Source organism: Mus caroli, unplaced genomic scaffold, assembly GCF_978045245.1.
Source record: "Mus caroli unplaced genomic scaffold, Mus_caroli_1 scaffold_3, whole genome shotgun sequence".
In the NCBI taxonomy this organism is placed as follows: domain Eukaryota; kingdom Metazoa; phylum Chordata; class Mammalia; order Rodentia; family Muridae; genus Mus; species Mus caroli.
Window position 1 is genome coordinate 56040001 of NW_028227258.1, and position 24469 is coordinate 56064469.

Consider the following 24469-nt stretch of genomic DNA (forward strand, 5'->3'; position numbering starts at 1 on the left):
TAAGTTTTGTTCTGTTTGGTTTTTAATCTCTTTTAGAATAAAATTAAGCAAGTGAATGAAAGTGATCAATATGAAAAATGGATATGTGTTAGTATTTTGTACTTTTTTTGTTCTCTAGCCCATAAATAAATTTTAGAGCAGTTTATACTTTATTCTGAGTTAAGTGTCATAACATCAAAGACTCTCCCTGTCAGTTGGCAGTGTCAGAATGCCGTCATCTGCTTGTTCTCATGACGGATAGTGTCCCACAGCTGCTGGCTTTTGTCTGGAAGGATGCAGTTATATGCAGTGGTAGCAGTTCTGTTTACTGTTAGTAGTTTGCTGCATGACCTTGTTTTTTTGTTTGTTTACTTTCTGGTTTTTGTTTTTGTGATTTTTGAGTCTTTGGGAATAATGCTAGGGATGAAAACTTGAGCACACTAGGCCAGCACCTTACCACTGAGCTACATCTTCATGGCTTTGCCCAAAAGAAACTAACTCCTTTTCTTATTTTTTGTTTTTGGAGATAAGATCTCCGTGTGTAGCTTAGGTTGGACTTGAACTCTTAGTTCTGCCTTCCAGGTGCAGGGATTATAGGCATATACCACCATGCCTGGCTAAATTGTGTGTGTGTCTGTGTGTGTGCGCACGTGTGCACACACATGCATGCTTACACTTGTGCATGTGGTGCTGCTGCTGTTCAGTGGATCGCTCTCCTAGCATACCCAAGAGCAATATAATCAGTCAACAGCAGCACCACCAATAAATCTCATTAGGAGTCTGGCTCAGGTACCAGTGGCCATAAGACTGAAGGAAATGTCTCTTTCCTCCCTCTTCAACCACTAAGTATGTGTAATGGGGCCTTGTGAGCCTCTTCTTTCTCCAATATATGTATTATATAGGTAATCACAGCTTCTGGGAGTTTATGATTATTATGTCATGTCATGTCATGCTTGGATGACATTGTTCCACAACCCTTAACTCCTTGTCTCTGCCCTAGCATTCTCTCCATTCCCTCTTCCATGATATTCCCTCAGCCTTGTGTGTGTGTGTGTGGTGGGGGAGCATGATTTCAGGATCCCATTTATGACTGAGTATTAAATACTCATTCTCCTCACCTTGACCAGTTATGAGTCTCTGCAGTTAACTGCTGGCCAACTCCAAAAAGGAGCTTCTCTGATCAAAGCTGACAATTAGAGTCTGTCTGAATGGCTATAGATTTGTTTATATAGTCATATTGACAAATCTATATTCATAAACAGTTATTTAGAGGTCAAATGTTGTGCACATTGTATCCTTTAGGAAAATAATAGCAGTTGCTTCCCCAGCCATGGACCATGTTTGTAGAGCAGGCTTCAAATCCAGTCACAAAATAGTTGGTAACAGACTTTTTGATGTTAATACCAGTGGGCACATCTTGCCTTATAAGTCAGTAGTGTTGCACACAGGGTTCCCAGCTGAGTAAGACTGTTGATAATAATATTCCTCTAGCACTATGAAACTAGCTAGCAGGAAGGAAGTATCCAGCAATTCTAGTTTGATTTTTCTGTTCTGAGACCAAAGCATTTGGTACCTTCATCAGTGTCTTACCATCTAGTAGCATTTGCTTGTATTGTTTTGGGGGCCTTTTGAAGTCTTTCTGTCCAATAACTTGTAGGGAACTAGCCCACCCTGGCGCTGGGGTTTTATTTAACAATGAATGGCTTCTGGTAACAGCTTTAGTCTCTTATTCATGGTACCTCCATTCAAATCCTGTTTTTTGTTTTTTTAATTTTATTGTTTAAGTAGCTTACCAAGTATCAGTTTTTCTTAGGAGTAGGGGCTTTTCCATATTTATAGCTTTAATTAATTTTCTTGCCTACTCTTTCCTCTTCCCTATCTCCTCCTCTTCTTACCATTCCCCTGCCTCCTTTCCTGGGTAAACTTTTCTACTTCTTGTATTCCTGTTTATACTTTTGTGTCACACAGGTTTCCTCCCCACTAGAAATGTCTTTTGTCTCTTCTCCTGGGCTCCTTTCTCATAATTAAGATTCTTTGTTGTTGTTATTGTTTTAAGACAGGATATCTTAGGCTGGTGAGATGGCTCAGCGGGTAAGAGCTCTGACTGCTCTTCTGAAGGTCCTGAGTTCAAATCACAGCAACCACATGGTGGCTCACAGCCACCCATAATGAGATCTAACACCCTCTTCTGGAGCGTCCGAAGACAGCTACAGTGTACTTTATGTATAATAATAAATAAATCTTTGGGCTGAAGCAAGCAGGGACTGAGCAAGCAAAGTTGACCGGAGCATGCAGGCTTGACATGAGCAAGTAGAGGGAGGTCCTAAAAATTCAATTCCCTTGCTGGGTGGTAGTGGTGGCATACGCCTTTAATCCCAGCACTTGGGAGGCAGAGGCAGGCGGATTTCTGAGTTTGAGGCCAGCCTGGTCTACAAAGTGAGTTCCAGGACAGCCTGGAACAGACTACACAGAGAAATCCCGTCTTGAAAAACCAAAAAAAAAAAAAAAATTCAATTCCCAACAACCACATGAAGGCTCACAACCATCTGTACAGCTACAATGTACTCACATACATAAAATAAATAAATAAATCTTTAAAAAAAAAAAAAAGACAGGATTTCTCTGTGTAGCCTTGGTTGTCCTGGAACTTGTTTTTGTAGATCAGGCTAGCCTCAAACTGCCTTCCAAGGTGGGTACCCAGCTAATAATTTAGATTTTTTTTTTTTTTTTTTTTTGGTTTTTCGAGACAGGGTTCTTAATAGCTCTTGAATAGGATACTTGGTTATTACCTTTTTAAAAAGATTTTTTAAAAAATTTATTTATTATATGAAAGTACACTGTAGCTCTCTTCAGATCTCATTATGGGTGAGCCACCATATGGTTGCTGGGATTTGAACTCAGGACCTCCGGAAGAACAGTCAGTGCTCTTAACCGCTGAGCCATCTCATCAGCCCCCTAAAAGATATATATATATATATACAAATACTTGTTTGCATGTGCATCTGCATACCAGAAGATGGCATCAGGCAGTTGTTGAGCTGTCATGTGGGTGCTGGGAATTAAAGAGCAGTGAGTGCTCTTAACCACTGAGCCATCTCTACAGCCCTGACACTTGGTTATTATCACATTTAAAATTAATAAATAGTTTCAGGAAAGTGATAGGCTCCAAACTTCAGTCCCTAACTACAAGTGAGGAACCTCAGTAAGTATGAGAAAATGCTCATATACTTAAGATACACAGTGTCTTTTTTAGTTACTATTATACCTACTTAGTTCTATTGCTGTGAAGAGATACCATGACCAAGGTAACTCTTATAAAGGGAACCATTTAATTGGGTGCTTGCTTGTAGTTTCCAGGATTAGTGTGTGAACATCATGGTAGGGAACATGGCAGCAGGCAGGCATGACACTGGAGCCGTGGCTGAAAGTTTACCTCCTGATCCTTAGGGAACAGAAAGACTGGTCCTGGTGTGGGATTTTTGACCCCACCCCCACCCCCCCAGTGACACACTTCTTCCAACAAAGCCACACTCCCTCCAGCAAGGACACACACCCAATTCTTCCAAAACCGTTCCACTAACTGGAGCTCAAACATTCAAACACAGGAGCTAATGGAGAACAGTGGCATTCAAACCACCACATTCCACCCCCTGGCCCCATAGTGCTGGGAGACTGCCGGGCCTGGAATGGGTTGAAGTGGGACACAATGTTACACATAGGTAAAAGACTGATGATCTCCTGCCTTTTAACTCTTTCTTACTGTTTTGTGCTAAAAATGTAACTCTTCACTACTTGTGCCCTACTATCTGGCGATTAACACATACTGTGTAGAAGTGGGAATTAGGTAAAGGAGTTGTTGCTAGTGCTGCTTTTTTCTGGCCAGCCAGGCAGGAGCCCTTCACTGTCCAGACTGATTAACTCTTTGTGAGCCAGAGAGGAAGGAAAGGAAAAAAACTAAGATCCTTTACACAGACGAACATGCACAGACACAGACACACCACGTATATTCATCCCCCACTCTGGTTGGGCCCTACCACCTATCTCAATCAACTCCACAAGTATTCATGCATGCTTACATACATACATACATATATACATACATATATACCTATATATGTACGTATAAACAGACAGACATTATACATAGATACATACATTTGGATGGATGGATGGAAGGGGCAGAGCTCCCCAAGCCACTACATCATCTTTATTTTTTCCCTCTGGCCTTTTTATACCATCTTAGATAAAAGTTCTTTAGAAAATTACCTTGTAGATAAAATGTTACACAAAATGGGAGTTACAAAAGGATGTTGATGTTAAGTTCAAAGCAGTGTTTCATTCTATGTTCTCATTATAAGTTCAAAGCAAAGGTTTCATATGGCCTTGCCTTTTCATAGTGCACACCTGTGGTTTCATCCTTGGATCTGAATGTTTTCCCTTGAACACAAATTTGTCCAAAGCCTATTTCTCTTTCTAGTGTAATTATGAAAGCTCATTGCATTTCTTACTGTGTAGCCTTTATTTAAACTCCTATGAGGAGTAAGCACATTCTGTTGTTGACTCTAACTTCATTACACCTTTCTGGCAAAACAACTAAGACCATCTCTTAAAATGTTCTCCCTAAAATTATTTGAATCAAATCAGGAATTCTATAAAATCATTAATTCATCTAAACAGGATTAATTCATGAAAGTTCATCTTTATGTTGATCTGCAGGAAGTCTGTTAAGTAGGATAGGCTAATGCCCAGGGATTATTATGCTAATTTAATAATGATAAGAAAGGCATATCAGCTGCAGGAAGAAATCCTTAGGTGAAGTCTCTTTGGGACCTTGCCTCATAGAGCTCACCCATCTTAGTTCATCTAAAAAGGTAGGCCACCTGCAGGAAGGCACCTGATAGACTTTGCCTTTTCTAGATGGCTCCTGACACTATAGACTTGTAGCCACATCAAAAATGCATTTAACCCTCATAGTCTTTCATAGTCTCAACACTATTTAAAAGTCTCTTCTGAGACTCAGGCAGTCTTCTAACTGTAACCCCTATAAAATCAAATAGGAAATCACATATTTCCAACTTACTGTGCCACAGAATATATATTACTATTCCAAAAGGGAGAGAAGGGAGCAGAGTGAGGAAGTACTAGACCAAAGCAAAACTGAAACCCAGCAGGGTGAACTCCAAATTCTGAATCTCTATGCCCAGTGTCAGAGGGCTTGTTAGATGGCTTTTATGTTCCATTTCTTCCAGCTTTGTTGACTGAAACACACTTCTTTCTCTTGGGCTGGTTCCACATCCTTTCTGTAACTCTCCTTGACAGCTATCTCAAGGTTCAGATATCTTCAGCCTCTTGGGGTTTCCAATAAAATCCAGGTTTCACTTTCACAGCTTCATGCCGTGGCCTGTTTGGGCTACCGTGCAGGGACTCTTCTGCCACACATCTAGCCTCTGTGGCTTTCTTTAACTGCTGAAGCAAATTCTACAATCCTTTTACTGTATCCTTGATCAGGACAGAACTGTGTGGACAGAGTGGCAAGTTGTATTGCTTGCTCAGGTAGTTAAAACTCCCTCCATGAGTTACATTTACATAAGCTTTGACTTGTTGTTGTTGGCTTCCTTTGCTACATAAAGTTTCCTGTAATGAGACTTTTCTTGGATCTGCCAGCATTATACATGATGACATAGATAGAATCTTTTTAATATTTTAAAGCTTAGGCCTTTTAGCTAGGGCAGTCTCCCAGCCAGCTATCTAAACTTAACCAGATCAACTAGTCTACCACCCTCTATGTGGCTAGCTCTGTACCTCTGCTCCACTGTCTATCCCATTTCCTCCATGTCTGCCAGTGAATCCCCTTGCTGATTTCTTCTTCTTCCAGAGACCCTCTCTCCACAAGGAAGTTCTGCCTTCCATTTCCTGCTAAGCTGTTGTCTGTCGGTTCTTTACTAAAGCCAATCAGCAAGTAAGGAAGGTGAATGTTTAAAAAAATATGAGGCCTGTGATGGACCATAGGAATAACAATACCAAGGTCTGCCAGTACTCAGCTCTCTGCTGGTTTGGCAATCAACAGTTGAATATAGAGAGACAACCTTTACCCAGTGTACAGTTACCCCAACACTTTGCTTATTATAAGTTTCAGGGTTATCTGGTTGGGTCTTGCCCTGAGGTACCATTTCCTTTATTCCATTTAGCACAAGACCTTATTTATTTATTTATTTATTTATTTATTTATTTATTTATTTATTTATTTGAAATGTATCATCTCTGTGAGCACAGGGCTTGGCTACAACATTCCATTGCCTGGTGCTCTTTTTACCCCCAAACTGTATATTTTGCATTTCTTTTTGCCCTGCTGGCCCCTTTTCATTATAGATCTGTGTAACAATGATAACCACATACCACAGTGCTAAGCTGCCTTGGCATCTCTGCCAACGGCATTAGTCTGGACCTCTTAAATCTAGTCTCTGGCAGATTTTTTTGGACTAAGGGCAGAAAACAAGTACATTCTTTGTCAAAATATTATAAGAATGTGCTCTAATATTCTTCCCTTGTGAAACCTTTTGAGCTGGGCCTCCATAGGCCACATTGCTTTCAGCACTACTGTTTTCCATGCTCCTACTAGGATGGCTCAATTAAGCCCTACTTACAGCATTCAACTGCTTTCTTCATCCAAATTCCCAGAGTTTTCCATATATCTCTAAACAACAGCATGGTCAGGCTTTCTCAGCAGTACCCTAGTCCCTGACATCAACTTCTAAGTTCTACTTCTATGAGGAAGCACAATGAGCAAGCCAACTTATAAAAGGAAACATCTACTTGGGGGCTTGCTTATAGTTTCAGAGAGTTAGTCTATAACCACTATGGCAGGGACTGTGTAGGCAGCAGATAGGCAGGCGTGGCACTGGAGTAGTAGTTGAGAACCACAGGATGGAGTCAGAGAGAACAAGACTGGGCCTGTTGTGGGCTTTTGAAACCCATCCACAGTGACAAACCTCCTCAAACAAAGCCATACCCCCTAATCCTTCCCAAAATAACTGAGAATCAGTTATTCAAATATATGAGTTCATGTGGGCCATTCTCATTCAAACCACAGACACACATGCATATAAAAACACACACCTGGCCTTAAGCTGAGAAATTTACCTACTTCTGTCTCTAGAATGCATGGGGTTAAAAGTATGTGCCACCATACCCCACTGCTTATTTTTACGTGCCTTGTTTATTTATCTATTCATTAATATAATTAATGTGATTATTTAATTAATGTCTCCAGACAAGGTTCTGCTGTATTACCCAGGCTGACTTTGAACTCTTCATCTTCCTGTCTTAGTTTCCTGAGTCCTGGGATAATAGGCATGAGCCTATAATTTGTGAATCGTCATGCCTCTTGGTGAATAATTTGGAGGAGGGGGAATTTTCTGAAGAATTGATAGTAAAATAAAATGAGCTATATTAGCATTTTACTTGAAGGCTAAGCAAAAAAGAAACCTCTCTTGCCATTCACACTTTATATAATCTCATAAATCAGAAAGCGGGTGCCTTAGTTTAGTATGAGATAGCTTTAGGAAGTAAAAGTAGTTAAATACTTCTAATATAACTGGTATTTCATTAGTGCATGATATATACAAGTGTACTTTCTCTAAGAATGGAATGGATTTTAAAGAAAATAGTTTTAAAAAATGGAATAGTTTGGGCTGGAGAGATGGCTCAGTGGTTAAGAGCACTGACTGCTCTTCCAGAGGTCCTGAGTTCCTTTTCCAGCAACCACATGGTGGCTCACAACGATCTGAAATGGGATCTGCTGCCCTTTTCGGGTGTGTCTGAAGACAGCTACAGTGTACTCATACACATAAAATAAATAATAATAATTATTTTTTAAAAGAATGGAATAGGTTTTAAAGAAAACACAGTGAGCACTCTAGCATGTAGTCGTATCATTTTTGCTCCTCAAGGGGAATGTTAGATTGCTCTTGAGCTGTGAAGTTCTATATTGGTATTTCTCTTTGAGGTATTATGTTTAAGAGTACAGAGGGAGTCTTGGAGCACTCAGGAATCTCATGACTCTAAAATTACCTTTGGAAGCTGTATCTGTCACCTTTATCTTGAAACCTTCCTTTTTATAGGACCCTGCCTACAATTTTTAATTGACTAGTACAGTTAGATAAGGCTAGCTAGGAAGATTAATTTTTTGCTTATCTACATTTATTCATCCATCCATTCATCCATCTGTCTATTTTTGAGGCAGGGTCTCTCTAGAAGTTCTGACTGTCTTGGAACTCACTAAGTACATCAGGGTGCTTTGAAGTCACAGAGTTGTGCCTGCCTCTGCCTCCAACAGTTGAGTGCTGGTGCTAAAGATGTACATTACCATGCCCTGCTGCTTAGTTAATTTATTAATTTTTCTGTGTTTATCACAGGTATTCCTTTAAAAAGCAAGACTTGAGTCTTCATCATAAATGACTGTTAAAATAAGGACTGAAATTAACATGTACGTTTCTTGTTGCTGTGTCAGGATGCTGCCTAGTGGTGTGGTGGTCATATTGGCTAACAACCTTTTTCTCCCTGACACTTTCAGAGATTTGAGAAACAATGACATTTCATGGGCCATAGAAGATGCTAGTGAAGCCTTTTCTGGACTCAAAAGTCTCACTAAGTTGTATGTATCTGTGATGTTTATATCTAATGTCTTTTCAATGTTACTGTGTAATGTTTATTTTATATAGCCAGAAAGTCTGAGCCTTCCATCTCCTAGAAAGGAAAGTTTTATTTGTTTGTCAAGTAGGTTGTTGTTTGGTACTTTTTACTTATAAAGTATTCCTATGGAAAATAATTTCTTAATTAGTTTCAGATTAGCATTGTGAGATATGGGTTCCTTATGGCATCTTCATACATATGTTTCTTTACTCTTTGTTGACATTCATTCCTCTGTCCTACAGACCTCTTCCCACTTCCTCCCTGCTGTGGGTGGTTCCCTTTTTACATCCAGGTAGTCCTTCTGCTTTCTAATGACATATGCACCATTCTTTATTAGATCTGTTGCTTCCCTCTCAGGATCCCTTTTCTAGTTTCATAACCTACAAACACACACACACACACATATGTAATTCTAAATCTAGGTTCTGCATATGAAAGAAAATGTTTGGTTGTAACCATTTTCTTGAAAATGCTATAACTTAATTTTTCTTTATGGATGAATAAATTTTTTTTGCATATGTGTTACTCTTTCTTTATCTGTTTTAATGGACATCTAGGCTGGTCCTATTTCTTGGCTGTTGCATGTAGTGCAGCATGGTGATGCAAATGTCCCTGTGGCATATTGCTTTAGAATCCTTCAGGTATATATGTGCCAGTAGCATGGCTGGACCATATGGTGGTTCTATTTTCAGGTTTTGGAGGGCTCTCCTTACTGATTTCCATAGTGACTATACAAGTTTACATTCTCAATCTTGTGGAATTTAAATAAGTTACTGAATAGAGTTTTCCATTCAAGTAAGAGCAATGCTCTAAGAAAATATAGTAGAGCTAGTAGTGTGTTTAATCTTGGGAGCTACCTGGGGAATCAGTCTAATAATAGGGAAAATACTCTCCCATGATCCTATGATCCATAGATCTCCTATGAGAAGGATTTCTCCAAAGATTCATACTTGTCTGAATATCTGTAATCTGACTAGCTTTTATTAAAGAGAGCAATGGAGAACTGTGAAGAAATGAAGGAGAGGAAATAGTATAATCAAATGTATAATGTGTGAAAAGTAAAATAAAAATTTAAAGGAAAAAACCGCAGAGAAATGGAGACACTAACCTCACTTAGCCTAGACAAGCTACCAGTATTTAGTGGTCAAGATGACTGTTCAGAGGACTTCTGTTGAGCTCTGAGATCTCAATAGATGCTTTCATGTTGTGCTTTGATTAATTAGTAAGTTCATGACTTTCTTAAAAATGCTTGCTTTCATTAAGCTAGTGTGTACACTTTCCCCCTTAGTTGTATCTCAGTAAAGCCATTAAAGGGGCTAAAGGGATGGCTCAGAGGTTGAGAATGTGTTCTGCTCTTCCAGAGGACCTGAGTTTGGTTCTTAGCATTAGTATTAGGAGGCTCATAAGCACTCAGAACTTCCCCTCCACGGGATCTGATAATCTCTTCTGCCTTCTGCAGGCACAGCACTGCACATGTACATACCTCTCCCCCAACATATACACACAGACATATAACAAAAAAATAAATTAAAAATGTGCATAATACCACAATGCAAGCATTATCACAATTATACCTTGTGCATGTAAATATCTTATGAATTTAATTTTATTTCAGAATCTTGCAAGGAAACCGGATTAAGTCAGTTACACAGAAAGCATTCATTGGCCTTGAGTCCCTTGAGTATCTGTAAGTATTTCATATATATTCACTCACTGTATAGTCTTTGTGCTAGGCATGGTGGGGCCTGCCTTTAATCCCAGTCCTCAGGAGGCAGTGGCAGACAAATCTTTGTGAGTTTGAGGACAGCCTGCTCTACATAGCAAGTTTAAGGCCAGCCAGGGTTGCATACTGAGACTTTATGTCAGCAGGTATTCATGAGCATTTAAGCATTTATGTAATTTCACTACAGCAATGGTTACTGATGTTGCATTTCTCTTGATTTCAGAGATTTGAACAACAATGCTATAATGTCTATCCAAGAAAATGCTTTTTCTCAGACTCACTTAAAGGGACTGTAAGTAATTTTTTCTCTTTTGTTAGCGTGCATTGCATATAAAGTACACAATTTGTGTGTCTGGTGCTCATATAGGCCAGAGATGATTAGATTCTCTGGAACTGGAGTTACAGATGATTAGAACTGCCATGTGGGTGATGGGAGAACAGACAGTGTTCTTAACCACTGAACCATCTTTCTCTATCCCTCATTGTCTATAAAGTAAAGAAGGTGACTCAGATGTTTCAGAAGCATGGGATGTAAGCAAGGGATAGAACTGTTAACACTGAGTTGTTTCAGTTGGCCTGTCATTTAGAGATAACCCAACACTGGACAGTCAGGAGTGTGTGCTACCACGTGTATGCTGTTTGTGCTCACAAGTAGGAAACTTTAGCACCACTCCTGGGCTCCGATGTGGATTTTAGTTTCTAGACTGTTCCATACCTCTGTCTCTAGTTCTTACCCTATGATCAGGTTAAGGTAGGTAACAGCTGATTTTGTTCTTTACTTTGTGACATTGATCTAGGGTTTTGTGTTATTAATTTTAATGTCTTTAAACTACTAAGATGTTCAGAAAATTTAAATATTGCAGTAGAAAAAGGACAGTGTTTTATACTTTTTTCCCATATAATTTAAAAAATAATGTTTAAAATATGTAAGAGTGCTTTGCCTACATGTGTGTCTCTGTACCATGTATATGCCTGGTACTTCTGGAGGCCAGAGGAGGGTGTCATATCCTCTGTAATTGGCATTACAGACAGTTGTGAGTTGACATTGGGTGCTGGGAACTGTACCCAGGTCCTCTGAAAAAGAAGTGGTTTTAACTGCTGAGCTATTTCTCCGGTACTTCCTAAATATATATTTTTAAAACTGTCTTTAAAAGAATATTTTATGTGTATGTGCCTTAGTGTATGTAAGTATACTGCACGTATACATATGTGAGTACAAGGAGATGAGAAGAAGGCATCAGATCCTTTGCAACTGAAGTTGCAGATGCTTTTGAGCTGCCGTAGGGGCGCTGGACAGCAAGCCCAGGACCTCTGTGAGAGTTCTAGCTGCTAAGCAGTCTCTCCAGACTCCTGTGAAGGAAGTTAACCTGGAAAATCTTTTCGTTTTAAAGATTTATTTATTATTATATCTAAGTACACTGTAGCTGTCTTCAGACACACCAGAAAGAGGGTGTCAGATCTCATTACAGATGGTTGTGAGCCACCATGTGGTTGCTGGGAATTGAACTCAGGACCTTCGGAAGAGCAGTCAGTGCTCTTAACCTCTGAGCCATCTCTCCAACCCAACCTGGGAATTCTTAATAATTTAAACTGGTGTTGGAAAATCAATTTGTTTAAAATGCCTTAGCTAGGGTCTACTCAAAGGACATACAGTAGAACTCGTTCATGACTAGACAGTGATAAAAATGAAGAGAAAGCTTTTAGAAACTTTTACAATGTGATGTTATAACATCTTTGTGTAGTTTTTTTTTTTTTTTTTTTTTTGGTTTTTCGAGACAAGGTTTCTCTGTATAGCCCTGGCTGTCCTGGAACTCACTTTGTAGTCCAGGCTGGCCTTGAACTCAGAAATCCACCTGCCTCTGCCTCCCAAGTGCTGGGATTAAAGGTGTGTGCCACCACCACCCGGCTCTTTGTGTAGTTTTTAAAAGCCTTAGTTTTGGGCCAGTGACATGGTTCAGTAGACAATGGTGCCTGCCATCAAGCCTCACAGTCTGAGTCCTACAAGTTGTCCTCTGACCTCTACAGAAGAGCTGGCACATAGCCATGTGTAATGCTGTAAACGTGCTCACCTTTAATCCAAGTGCTTGGGAGGCAGAGGCAGGCAGATATGAACTCAAGGTCAGGCTGGTCTACAGAGTGAGTTCAGGATAGCCAGGATTATAGACAGAGACCCTCTCTCAAAAGAAAAAAAAGTATGGCATGTGTGTATGCCGCCTCCCTGCCCCCAGCATGTTTATACACGTGCATGGTAGATAAAAATCTAAACAAAGTTATCCTAAAGTACTGATTTGTAATAGGTTGGGAAATTTAAAAACTGGTTCTTACTATAGATAGAGATGTATTAGATGTATTAGAGATGTGTTTTAAAGTTTGTGTTCAGATCCTGTCTCCATTTTTTTTAAAGATTTATTTATTTATTATATGTAAATACACTGTAGCTGTCTTCAGACACCCCAGAAGAGGGGGTCAATACTTATTACAGATGGCTGTGAGTCACCATGTGGTTGCTGGGATTTGAACTCAGGACCTTCGGAAGAGCAGTCAGTGCTCTTAACCGCTGAGCCATCTCACCAGCCCCTGTCTCCATTTCTTATAACTTGTCACAGTAGGCAAATTGCTTAGTTGGAGACTTAGTGTTTCTTCTCAGAATGGGAGTAGTGGTTCCCTAGGGTCATATGACAATACCATGAAATAATTTGTTTACTAAGACATTCATTCATCCTCTGTTGTGTACTGTATTGGATCATGGTCCCTTTTCTTACTCCATATTATGTTAAGAAAGTTTATTCTAAGGACAATAAAAAATTAAAGCAGTAATGGGTAGGGATGTAGCTTGGTTGGTAAGGTGCTTATCTAGCATGTGCAAGGTTCTGCACTTTATTCCCTAGCACTGCAAAACAACGGTAACAAAAACAGAATAAATAGATGTAGACATGGAGGGTTTTCAGAAGATGCTGAGCACTGATCCAAGGCACATAGTAAAAATCAAATGCCTAATATTTATAACAAAAATCAAAATATTATGAAAATCTGGACTATGGATGTGACCTGTTGGTAAAATACTTGCCTATCATGTGTGAATGAAGCTCTGGATTTATTCTCTAGCATTGCATTAGCCAGGCTTAGTAGTAAGTGCCTATAATCCCAGCACTCAGGATGTGAAGGCAGGAAGATGAGAAATTTAAAGTCATCCCCAACTACCTGTCAAGTTTGAGGTCAGCCTGGGCTACCTAAGACCTTGCCTCAAAATCCTTTGAAAAATAATTGTTGCTTTTTTGCATGTTACAAAAATTAGAGGGATCTTGTAAAACATTTGGATTTACTTCTAGATATAGCTAATTTGTAAGGATTCAATTTAACTATAAATCAGCTTATCTTTTTTTTTCTACCAGTATAATCTGAGGGTCAGCAGGAAAGTTTTAAGTATATGAGAACCTACTTCAACATGTACTTTAGATGGAAGGCAGTATAGTGTCACTCACTTCAGCAGGCTCCTGACTCTTCTAGGCCCACCTGTGTACCTTTTTTTTTTTTTTTTTTTTTTTTTTTTTGACAGGGTCTCGTTATGTAGACCAGGCTGGCCTTGAACATAAAGATATCTGAAAAAAAAAATCTGCCTGCTTTTGCCTCATAAGTGCTGGGTTTAGAGACATGTGCCACTACACTTGATTCCATTTAGCAAGGATCCTCCCATGCACATATCTGGGTATCCCTAGATACCCTAGATAATTGACTACATTTTTCCTTCTGTAACATTCCTCAGGTGATATCTGATCACCCTGACCTGCCTTTAGCAAGAGTCTCTCTAGGTTGTTTTAGCTAGAACCCTCTTAAGTTCTGAAGCCACCTGCTGATTCTTACCCCGCTTTCTCATTGGCTAAAAACATCCTGTTTGATGTTGCTTGTAATTAGAGTTGAGCCCAGCTTCTTTCCACTTTTACAGAATTTCATTGCAGAGATCTCTGTGCCTGGGAGAATGTCTTGAATACACTCTGCCTTACCATGCTTGCTTTAACAAGTATCACTGAATAGCTTTTCCTTTAACAGTTATGGTGGTGTGGCATGGATAGGATCAGATTCATCATTGGACCCCCGGACCTCTCACCCAGGTCTCCCAAATATACACCTTTGAAGCCTTTGTCTTCATTCCTGACTGATTGATCGGGGATCCAATGGTTAGTCAGACTGGTGAACCATTGCTCTGGACAGACATCCATTGGAGCTGGTGGTAAGGAGAGATTTTGATTCTTGAGATTCTGAGTGCAGTTTCTAATACGGGGCAGAGTGCTACACTTCATACCAGCTCTGCCTGAGATCTTCCTGGACCTCTTTCCTGAGTGGGGGCTGTTTCCTGACTCCCTGGTGTATTCTTTGTCCTCTGCAGAATCTTTATTTTTTCTTGATTAGGTTCTGTTTTTCCTCTAGGAGCTTCTCTGCCCTTACTGGAAACTCTGGCAATAATATGTTCTGCTAACTCTATCCACTCAACTGTCCACTTCCTAATTACTGGAATTTTGTTGTTCTCTTTTGGGGAACTTATGGTCTCCCTGTACTGGTTCTTCTTAAGATAACCCCCTTCCATCCCTTTGAGTCTTTTGATAATCTCTGAAAATCCCTCTCTTGCGTTTGTCTATCCACCTCTGTCAGTCCATATTCTATTTTTGCTGCTCCCCTTTCAGTCTACCTATTATTGTCCATTGGAGATTCTCGAGACTAATAGACCTCAAATAGTAATTGTGTAAGTCTGAAAAACACTGAAGTATTATTTTAATCTATATTCAGATGGGCTTTGGAGATACCTAAATGCTCCTATGTCTCTGTAACCTCCCTAAGATTGATTATGTGTCCTGACAAAATAATTTTTAAAATTTTTAATCAGCATATATTGATTATACATGATAATAGGTTTCATTCTGACATTTTCATGCATGCATGTACTCTATGTTGATCATATTTATTCCCTACCCCCTTGTCCTCTCATCTCCTACTCCTTCACTAATCCTCTTCCTAAGTAGTCCCACTTCTACTTTTATGTCTTCTTTTGTTTATTTTTGTGACCCAGTGAGTTTCTTAGGGCTGTTTGCAGAAACGTGGGCACCTTATCTATGGCTATAGCATTGAAGAAAATGTCTATCTCCAATAACTCTTAACAGTGTGTAAATCCTCAGAGGGGGCCCAAGCTGATAGTCTCCTCTACAAATATATGTGTTTCACCTTATCCTTTAGAAATAATGTGTTCCTGTGCTGAACCTGCATAGTATCAAACCTATACACGCTATAAAATTACCACTGCAGAATAATGGTGTTCACTTGTCCTTCCATGTCTTGTGACCTGTTACTGCTTCTTCATTGCTTGTGGGTTGGAACTTTAACAAATTAAAGAAGTTATTTGAACCCAAGCCACTGTAACACTATAACACTTGATCTAATACTCAGTATAGCCATTAAATCATTAATGGGTGATGAGGATGTACTAGACAAAAGGATGATTTATATCCTGAATGGAACAGCATAAGGTTTTTTCTCATTAATCAAAATGGCACACAATTTGCAACTTAGGAATTGTTTACTTTTGTGCTTTTCCATGTAACATTTTTATATATTATTGACCTCCCATGATTGAAACTGCAGGAAGCAAGCTGTGGATAAGGGAGATGTACTGAATTTGTAAATAATTATCTTTCCTTCTTTGTTTTTCAGCAACAGTTTGAATTAAAATGTAAAGTATAGGAAAAACAACAGGTTTTTTTTGTTTATTTGTTTGTTTTTTACTTAAAACTTCCTTTGGAAGGCAAAGGAGTTTAAGGCCAACCTGATCTATATAGTGAGTTCCAGGCCAACCTGGGCTAGATCCTATCTCAAGAAAAGTAAATAAATAAGTGAGTTTATGTTAGTGTTTTACTGGTTCAAGACTGAAATCTTAGACTGAAAGATGTAATTTCTGTTTGCATCTGTTTATCTAGTAGTTTGTATGTGTTAGGTATGAATGTTAATATGTTCGTGTATTAAAAGGCTGGAATTGACATGAGGTACCTCCCCCTTTTTTTACCTTAGTTTTGAGCTGGGGTTTTCCACTGATCTTGGAGTTCTGTTTTAGCTAACATAGCTGGCCAGCTTGCTCTTGGGAATCTCCCTCCCCCTGCTGTCCGCAGAGCTGGGGTTACATATACTTATGGCTGCATGCACCTGTGTTTTATGTGGATCCTGCAAACTCAGACACAGATCCTCATACTGTCACAATAGCCCTGTGATATTTGTCTAGCTCTAGATTAGATTTCAACCTTTGGGCTACAACCCTTCTGGCAAACCTGTAGCTCCAAAAATATTTACATTACTGTTCTTAACAGTAGCAAAATTACAGCTATGAAGAAGCAACAAAAATAATTTTATGGCTGGGGTCACCACATCATGAAGAACTATGTTAGTTGTATCATTAGGGAGGCTGAGAACCACTGCTCTAGATGGTATTGCCAAATTAATTTATACTTTTTTTTTTTAAAAAAGAGTTCTTTTAAAATTGACTAAGAAAAAAAAAAGAAAGACAGAAGGAAGGAGGGAAAGAAAGAAAAGAAGGAAGGAAAAGAAAAGAGCGGTTGGTAACACATACCTTTAATTCTAGCACTTGGAAGGCGCAGGCAATGAGTTCAAGGCCAGCCTAGTCTACAGAGTTAAGTTCCAGGACAGCCAGGGCCATACAGAGAGACCCTGTCTCAAAACAAACAAACAAACAAACAAACAAACAAACACCCAAAAACAAAAAAACAAAACAACAAAAACCCAAGAAGAAAACAAACAAACAAACAAGTATATGAATAAGCATAAAACTCTCAGAAACATAATCCATGTACTTTTCAAATTCATATTGCTTGGGTAAACCATGTATGAATAAGATTAGTCTAGTGCTGGCTTGTTAAAACCAGCTGTATTTTCAGGATTGTCAACATTGTGATACAGACAATTTCACTTTATCTGGGTTTCTACTCAGCTTGTTATCTTCACTAATGTTTGGACTATGAAACTATAATTCAACCTGTGAACAGAGTGTGCACTAAAATTAGTTACTTGATGCACATCAAGTCAGAGTCAAAAGGAAGAAAAAGAAAAGGATAGTATGTTTTTAATTTTGTAGGGTTTCCTATGATACATTTTTCTGTTTTGAGGGTTATAGGCAGGCCTTGCAGATGCTGAACACATGCTGTGCCACTATCAGCCTGTGAGTCTTTTCCTCGAGACAGCATGCATAGGTTAGCTTTCCTCATGCTTTAGCCTCTTGAATGAGGGATGTATAGCCATGTACCTTCATATTCAATTTTTAGTAATATTTTTAATTCTTACCTCTCTTAACAGATAATGAGAACAGATTTTCTATAAGAATTTTAATCATAATAATCACAAATGAGTCAGGCAGATGTAAACAGAGTAAGTTTATGAATGAACTTTTTACCAGTCACTGTTTTTATGTAATATGTCTATGTAAAACAATTAAGCCATACTACTAAGTGAAATGGTGAAGTTTATTCATTGAATCTGTAGATAATTTCAAAGTATGATAAAATTTGAGGCATTAATTGTCAGATATCTTCAAACTTATATATACTTTAGATGGCTTAAACTCTAGAGGAAACAAAATGTATTTGAGCCTGTTAGTGAGTATGTCCTGGACTGTAGAGAAAAAAAATGTACTGTAGCCATATGCTTGCAGAAACTTAAATAGTACGTTAAATTTGTTATTCTTAAGATGCTGGGCTGGTGAGATGGCTCAGCGGTTAAGAGCGCCAACTGCTCTTCCAAAGGTCCTGAGTTCAAATCCCAGCAACCACATGGTGGCTCACAACCATCCGTAACGAAATCTGATGCCCTCTTCTGGAGTGTCTGAAGACAGCTACAGTGTACTTACATATAATAAATAAATAAATAAATAAATAAATAAATATTTTTTTAAAAAAAAAGATGCTGGTATACAGCAGTTTACTTTTCATCTTTTTTTTCCTTTAAAATGTTTTAAGTATTCTTTAAACTTGTAAAAATTTTTACTGTTTTATGTATATGGGTGTTTTACATATATGCCTGCTGTCCAAGGAAAAGATGATAGAATGTTGTCCTTGGAACTCAAGATGGTTGTGAGCCATCATATGGTTGCTAGAAACTGAGACTGGGGTCCTCTGCAAGAACAAGGGCTACTAACCTCTGAGCTATCTCTCCAGCCCTAAGTGGGAAGATTTTTATGTTAGGCTTGGGCACAGTGAACACATAAAGTCTATTCTGCACACATTCAGTGGTGGTAATTCTGGGACATGAATACTCTAACTACAAAGACAGACTAGGAGATCAATCTAGTCATGTGCTCAGAAGGAAAAAAAATTTAAAGGGGTGTTGGGGGAGAGGAAAGCCAGCCTGGTGTCAGTGGAAGTTAGAAGAGGCTTAGATCTCCCAGAATTGGAGTTTCAGATGATTGTGAGCAGCCATGTGATTGGTGGGACTTGAACCTGGGTCCTCCTAAAGAGCAGCAGTGTGTGTGTGTGTGTGTGTGTGTGTGTGTGTGTGTGTGTGTGTGTGTGTGTGTAGATCAGAGGCCAACTTGTGGGTCAATTTAAGTCATCAAGCATGCCAGTGGGCACCTTTACCTACTGGCCATCTCACCCAGGCCCCAAAGATACATTTGTAAAGTTGAGGGAAAGTAATTTTGTGTTAGTATGGAGTTGATGCAAAATGAAAATGGAGAACAAAGAACAAAAAATTTGAATAGGTATTAGAAAGTTGGGAAAAGTCTCATGTAGTCAAGCTGGCTAAATTGAATCAATTCTAAGAACTTTGAAAAATAGGATTAATGTTAATTGTTCTCCTCTGTACCATTAAAATATATTGTCTTTCATTAACAAAAGGTTTTCTGAGGTCCACCTATCATCTCTTGATTTGTTTTGTCTGTCCCTGACTTTTTCCTTGTTGTCTTTCTTTCTCTTCCACCTTCAGGATTGGATAGATTGTAGGATCTTATAAATTCTAAGCATATTCTCTGGCACTAAGCCAGCCACACCTCCAGCTTTCACCCCCCGGCCCCAACTATAATTGACCAGGCCCTGCTTAAGCTTCTGATTGTCAGCCCTTACCAAGTCCTGTAGTTTGCTTTTGTACCTCTCTCCAGCTTTCTGAGGTGATGTTTCCATTTATTCCCCAGCATCCTGATGTGATGCATAATAAAACAGCCTTCCCCAAAGTTATGTTAGCTAAACACCTCATGACATTTCATGTATTCAAGTATTAAATGGGAAAATCTGACAGTTGCTAAGATTTATCCTAAAGATACTTTGAGGCCAGCATCTAAGAATTTGTAGCTACACCCCCACCCTCACCCCCTGGACAAGGTTTCTCAATGTAGCCCTGGATGTCTTGGAATTTGATCTGTAGACCAGGCTGGCCTTAAGCTCAGAGCTCTCCTTGTCTCTACTCGCTGAGGGCTGGGATTAAAGGTATGTGCCATTACTGTCCAAATGTAGCTAATCTTTTCTGGACTTAAAAAAGCTTGAGTTTAAATTTTGTTTTAGTCACTAATCTTTGTTTCCCTTTTTCTTTTCATAGAAATGATCCTCCCCACCCATTAAATATCTCAAGTGCTTATACCACCTAGCAATATTCTTCTCTCCCTCCCTCCCTCCTGCCCTCCCTTCCTCCCTCCTTAAAAAAAAAAAAAAGACAGAAAGATAGAAAGTAAGAAAGAAAGAAAGAAAGAAAGAAAGAAAGAAAGAAAGAAAGAGAAAAAAAAAAAAAAAAAAAACCTCTGGCAGGCACGGTGCTAACTTAGGCCTATAATCTTAGCAACTAGGAGGCTGAAGCTACCATGATGCCCACATACAGTATTTAACAGTATTTAATTTGTTTCATTTGTTTTCTATCCTACACACTTGACTCTGCAAACAAGAGCCTAACAGAGTATACACACGCACACACACACAATTTTCTCCAAGTATATGAGTACTACATAATAAAATATTAATGGAAACTAATTTTTAATTTATATGGAACTCTTTCATGAGCCTCAAAACTCTTATGCATGAGGAAGAATACCAAAAACCATAGAAACGTTAATAAATACCAATTTTAAAATATTTTAAGAGCCAGTTAGATGATTTAAGAAGTAAAAGCACTTGCTAAGCTCCCAGCCTGATGACCTGAGTTGGATTCCTTGTCAGCGGAAGGAGAGAACCTCCTGCACACAGCTCTGTGGCGAGGACCCCCCCCCCCCCCCCAAGTTAAGACTAGAGCATTTCAGTCAGTTAAGTTACAGCGGTCCCCAAAGCATTTGCTTTTTCTGCTTTTATATTTAAGGGATCATAGTGAGAAAAACACTGATTCTTCAAAGAATTCTGTTTTATAGACCACATTTTTGTTTGTTTGTTTTAAAGCGGCTCTTGCTCTGAGTTGTCATATACATTGCTAGAGGGCTGAAGTGCTTTCAGTTTTGATAAAGAAATTTGAAAGTAAAATACACTTCCCACAGTAAAAAGATTTTTCAGTGCTCCAAAATCTGTGATTAGCTTTTGCTCCCAATGTTTCAAGATTTTAAACTTCAGGAGTATAGACGATTGTAGTGATTATCTAAAAACCTTTCACCTGGATGCGCCAGTTATTAGTTTTGACAAACTCATCCAATCCTGTTTCTCTTCTCACTCTGACCTTTGCACTCTCTACACATATTTACAGGTCTTTTGTCCTCAGACCATTTAAAAGTACAGCGATATCAAGGGGGTGGAGAGTGAGCTTGGCAGTTAAAAGCAGTTGTTGGTTTTGCAGAGGACTCCGATTCAGTTCTTAGTGCCCATATGGTGGCTCATAACCATCTGTTACAGCATGGTTTGTATTTCCTAAAAACAGGGTCATTTTTTGCATAGCTACATTATCGTTTTCATCCTCAATGAAATTAATATTTATAAAATTACATAGTAGATTGCCCATCTTCATGTTTTTTCAATATCAGAAATATCACCCTGGCTGGAGATGCAGGTAGGTCAGTTGGTAGAGTACTTCTTTAGGATGCCTGAGAGATTCAGTCCCCAGGACCATGTTAAATGAGATGTGGTACTAGGCACCCATCATACCAGTATTTGGGAGATGGAAGCAGAAGACCAGAAATGTAAGGTTATTCTTTACTACACACACAGTAAGCTCAGAGCTGTCCTGGAGTATATGAGACCCATCTCTAACAAACAAACAGAACATACATGTGTGTGTGTATACACACATACCATATATATATATATATATATGGTATGTGTGTATACATATATATATATATATATATATATATATATATATATATATATATCCCTGTTTAGACACGCCCCCCGCCCCAACCTTGGCCAATCAAGAATCATGTTTGTCAGTGGGTGTCATGGTATATATCTGGGATTGCAAATTTGAGGCCAGACTAGGTAGTATAGTAACTGTCTCAAAACAGTCCTCCCGCAACAAATGAACATGCATGCATGCATTTCATTCCATCGCAGTGGCTCTTTACTTGTCTTTAATTTAAAATAACTCTCTTGTCCTCAGTCTTTCTGATTTTTTTTTATAATGCTGACTTTATTAAGGCTAATGGTCTGTTTGTTTTATTATAATTAGATGAACATTTTTGATAAGTAAATGCATATATGTGTAGCAGGATTTTCCTGCAGAAACTATAATGAAGCTAAAATGAAAGGTTCTTTTCCTTGTTTTCCTTCTGTAGTGTTCTGAACACAAGCAGTTTGCTCTGCGATTGTCATTTGAAGTGGTTACTTCAGTGGCTGGTGGATAACAATTTCCATCATTCTGTGAATGTAAGCTGTGCACATCCTGAATGGTTAGCAGGGCAAAGCATCTTGAATGTGGACCTGAAAGATTTTGTCTGTGGTTTGTATTTCTGTTTCAAATTTTAAAATTTTCTCTTTTAATTATTGTAACAACAAAATAAAGAGGATTACATTACAGACCAGGTTGTCCTGGGACTTTGATCTGCCTGTCTCTGCTTCAAGTACTGAGAGTAATGATGTGTGCTACCACACTGACTCATACTATTTTTTTAATACTATTCCAATTACTTTTTAAGGCACAAAGTAATGTTACTAAATGAAGATACTGGTTTAGAATTTCTGTAGCAGCCTCTCTCAATCCATAGCGTTTTTATTTATGAATTCATCATGCACTAGGCAGTCTTAAACCAGTTTTCACTTGTGTTTATGTATCCTGCTTGTATTCTTCACTATTTTAGTGTTGAAGCTATGTACAAAGTACTTTCAAGTCATGTATTTATTAGTATTCTCCATGAAAAAAATAAGTTTATATTCTCATTTTCTGTATTATATAGAAAGGATAATAGTTGTAAACGTTTTGTGTATATGTAGCATTATAAGACATAAATATCATATATATGACATGATAGCATTAGAACTTACCTTGAAATTATTATTATTATTATTATTATTATTATTTTTTTTTTTTTTGGTTTTTTCGAGACAGGATTTCTCTGTGTAGTCCTGGCTGTCCTGGAACTCACTCTGTAGGCCAGGCTGGCCTCGAACTCAGAAATCTGCCTGCCTCTGCCTCCCAAGTGCTGGGATTAAAGGCGTGCGCTACCACGGCCCGGCACCTTGAAATTCTTATAAAAGGTTTTTCTCCATCACCCACTGGTAATGCATAGTAAACATGGAAGAGTCCTGAGGGATGGTGGAAGAGCACTAGGTGCTGAGGTCCAGAGCCTGAGTTCTAGCACACCTTCTGTCACTGCCTGATGCCTTTGAGCAAGCTATCTGACTTCTGGAGTTCATTTTCCTCAGCTTTAAGCAAGAGATTAGACTCCAGCTCTAAAATCTCCTTCAATCTTAACATAGCTCCTGTGGCTGAAACATACAGTGTTGGGGCTGGAGAGATGGCTCAGCGGTTAAGAGCACTGACTGCTCTTCCTGAGTTCAATTCCCAGCAACCACATGGTGGTTCACAACCATCTGTAATGGGATCTGATGCCCTCTTCTGGTATTTACTGCTACAGCGTACTCATATACATTAAATAAATAAGTAAATCTGAAAGAAAAAAAGAAAGAAAGAAAGGAAGAAAGAAAGGAAGGAAGAAAGAAAGAAAGAAGTTTACAGTGTTACAGTCTTTGTTGTAAAATCAGGTTTGATCAGTAATATGTAACTGACTTGGCCACTGTTGCATTTATTCCCTTTAGATGATTTTCTGAAACCTCAGATAAGGACACACCCTGAAAGCACAATTGCATTAAGAGGTGTTAATGTGACACTGACGTGCACTGCAGTGAGCAGCAGCGATTCACCCATGTCCACCATATGGCGCAAGGACAGTGAGATCCTGTATGATGTGGATATTGAGAATTTTGTTCGTTATCGGCACCAGGATGGAGAAGCTCTAGAATATACTAGTGTCTTGCGCCTCTTCAGTGTGAACTTCACAGATGAAGGGAAATACCAGTGCATTGTTACTAATCACTTTGGTTCTAATTATTCTCAGAAAGCCAAATTGACTGTAAATGGTAAGGAATTGTGCTACTGGACTTTTAAAATGCTTTTTTTTTTTTTTTTTTTTTTTTTTTGTATTTCTAGAATAATCGCCATGCCTGTCTGGCCATGCTGTTGGGAAAAAGTACTTTGAAGTATTTTTTACATCTAAATTATGTATGTCTCAATTATAAATCAATTTAGATGTAACTTGACAAGAAAATTGGATCATACCCCAGGATTGGAGGGAGCCTTTAGTGTTACTTTCTCGTGACTGTGGCACATGGAAGGGGTGCACTGTGCCCACTGGCCTGCATTCTCCTTTGCCCTAGGAGATCCTTTACTTCCTTTTGTTTGTTAAAAGACAGTCTTTTGTGGTCTCAGTTTCTTTCCAAAACCACAGTTCTCAGAAAAGTATGATTTCCTTTCGCTCATACTGTTTACGGTGTCCTCTAACACTTGAGGGTGTTTAGGACGTCTCTGGGTCTAGTCGTTTCTGTAGCTCTCTGGATATAGCCAAAATCATTTTGAAAATAAAGCTCTCCTAGTAGTTGTAAAACCTTTTCTAAAGCAGCTTGGTTTGTCTGT

At 38.8% G+C, this 24469-nt stretch overlaps 1 protein-coding gene across 4 annotated transcripts in view; it reads left to right on the forward strand.

The window, feature by feature from the left end:
* The window catches only part of Lrig2 (leucine rich repeats and immunoglobulin like domains 2), a 55341-nt gene that overhangs the window by 21427 nt on the left and 9445 nt on the right, over positions 1-24469 (forward strand). For all 4 annotated transcript variants that reach the window (XM_021158327.2, XM_021158328.2, XM_085835600.1 and 1 more), the window contains exons 9-13: positions 8552-8632; positions 10286-10357; positions 10617-10685; positions 22116-22279; positions 23596-23916. In XM_021158327.2, coding sequence (XP_021013986.1) covers positions 8552-8632; positions 10286-10357; positions 10617-10685; positions 22116-22279; positions 23596-23916 — 707 coding nt within the window. The remainder of the gene's footprint in view (positions 1-8551; positions 8633-10285; positions 10358-10616; positions 10686-22115; positions 22280-23595; positions 23917-24469) is intronic.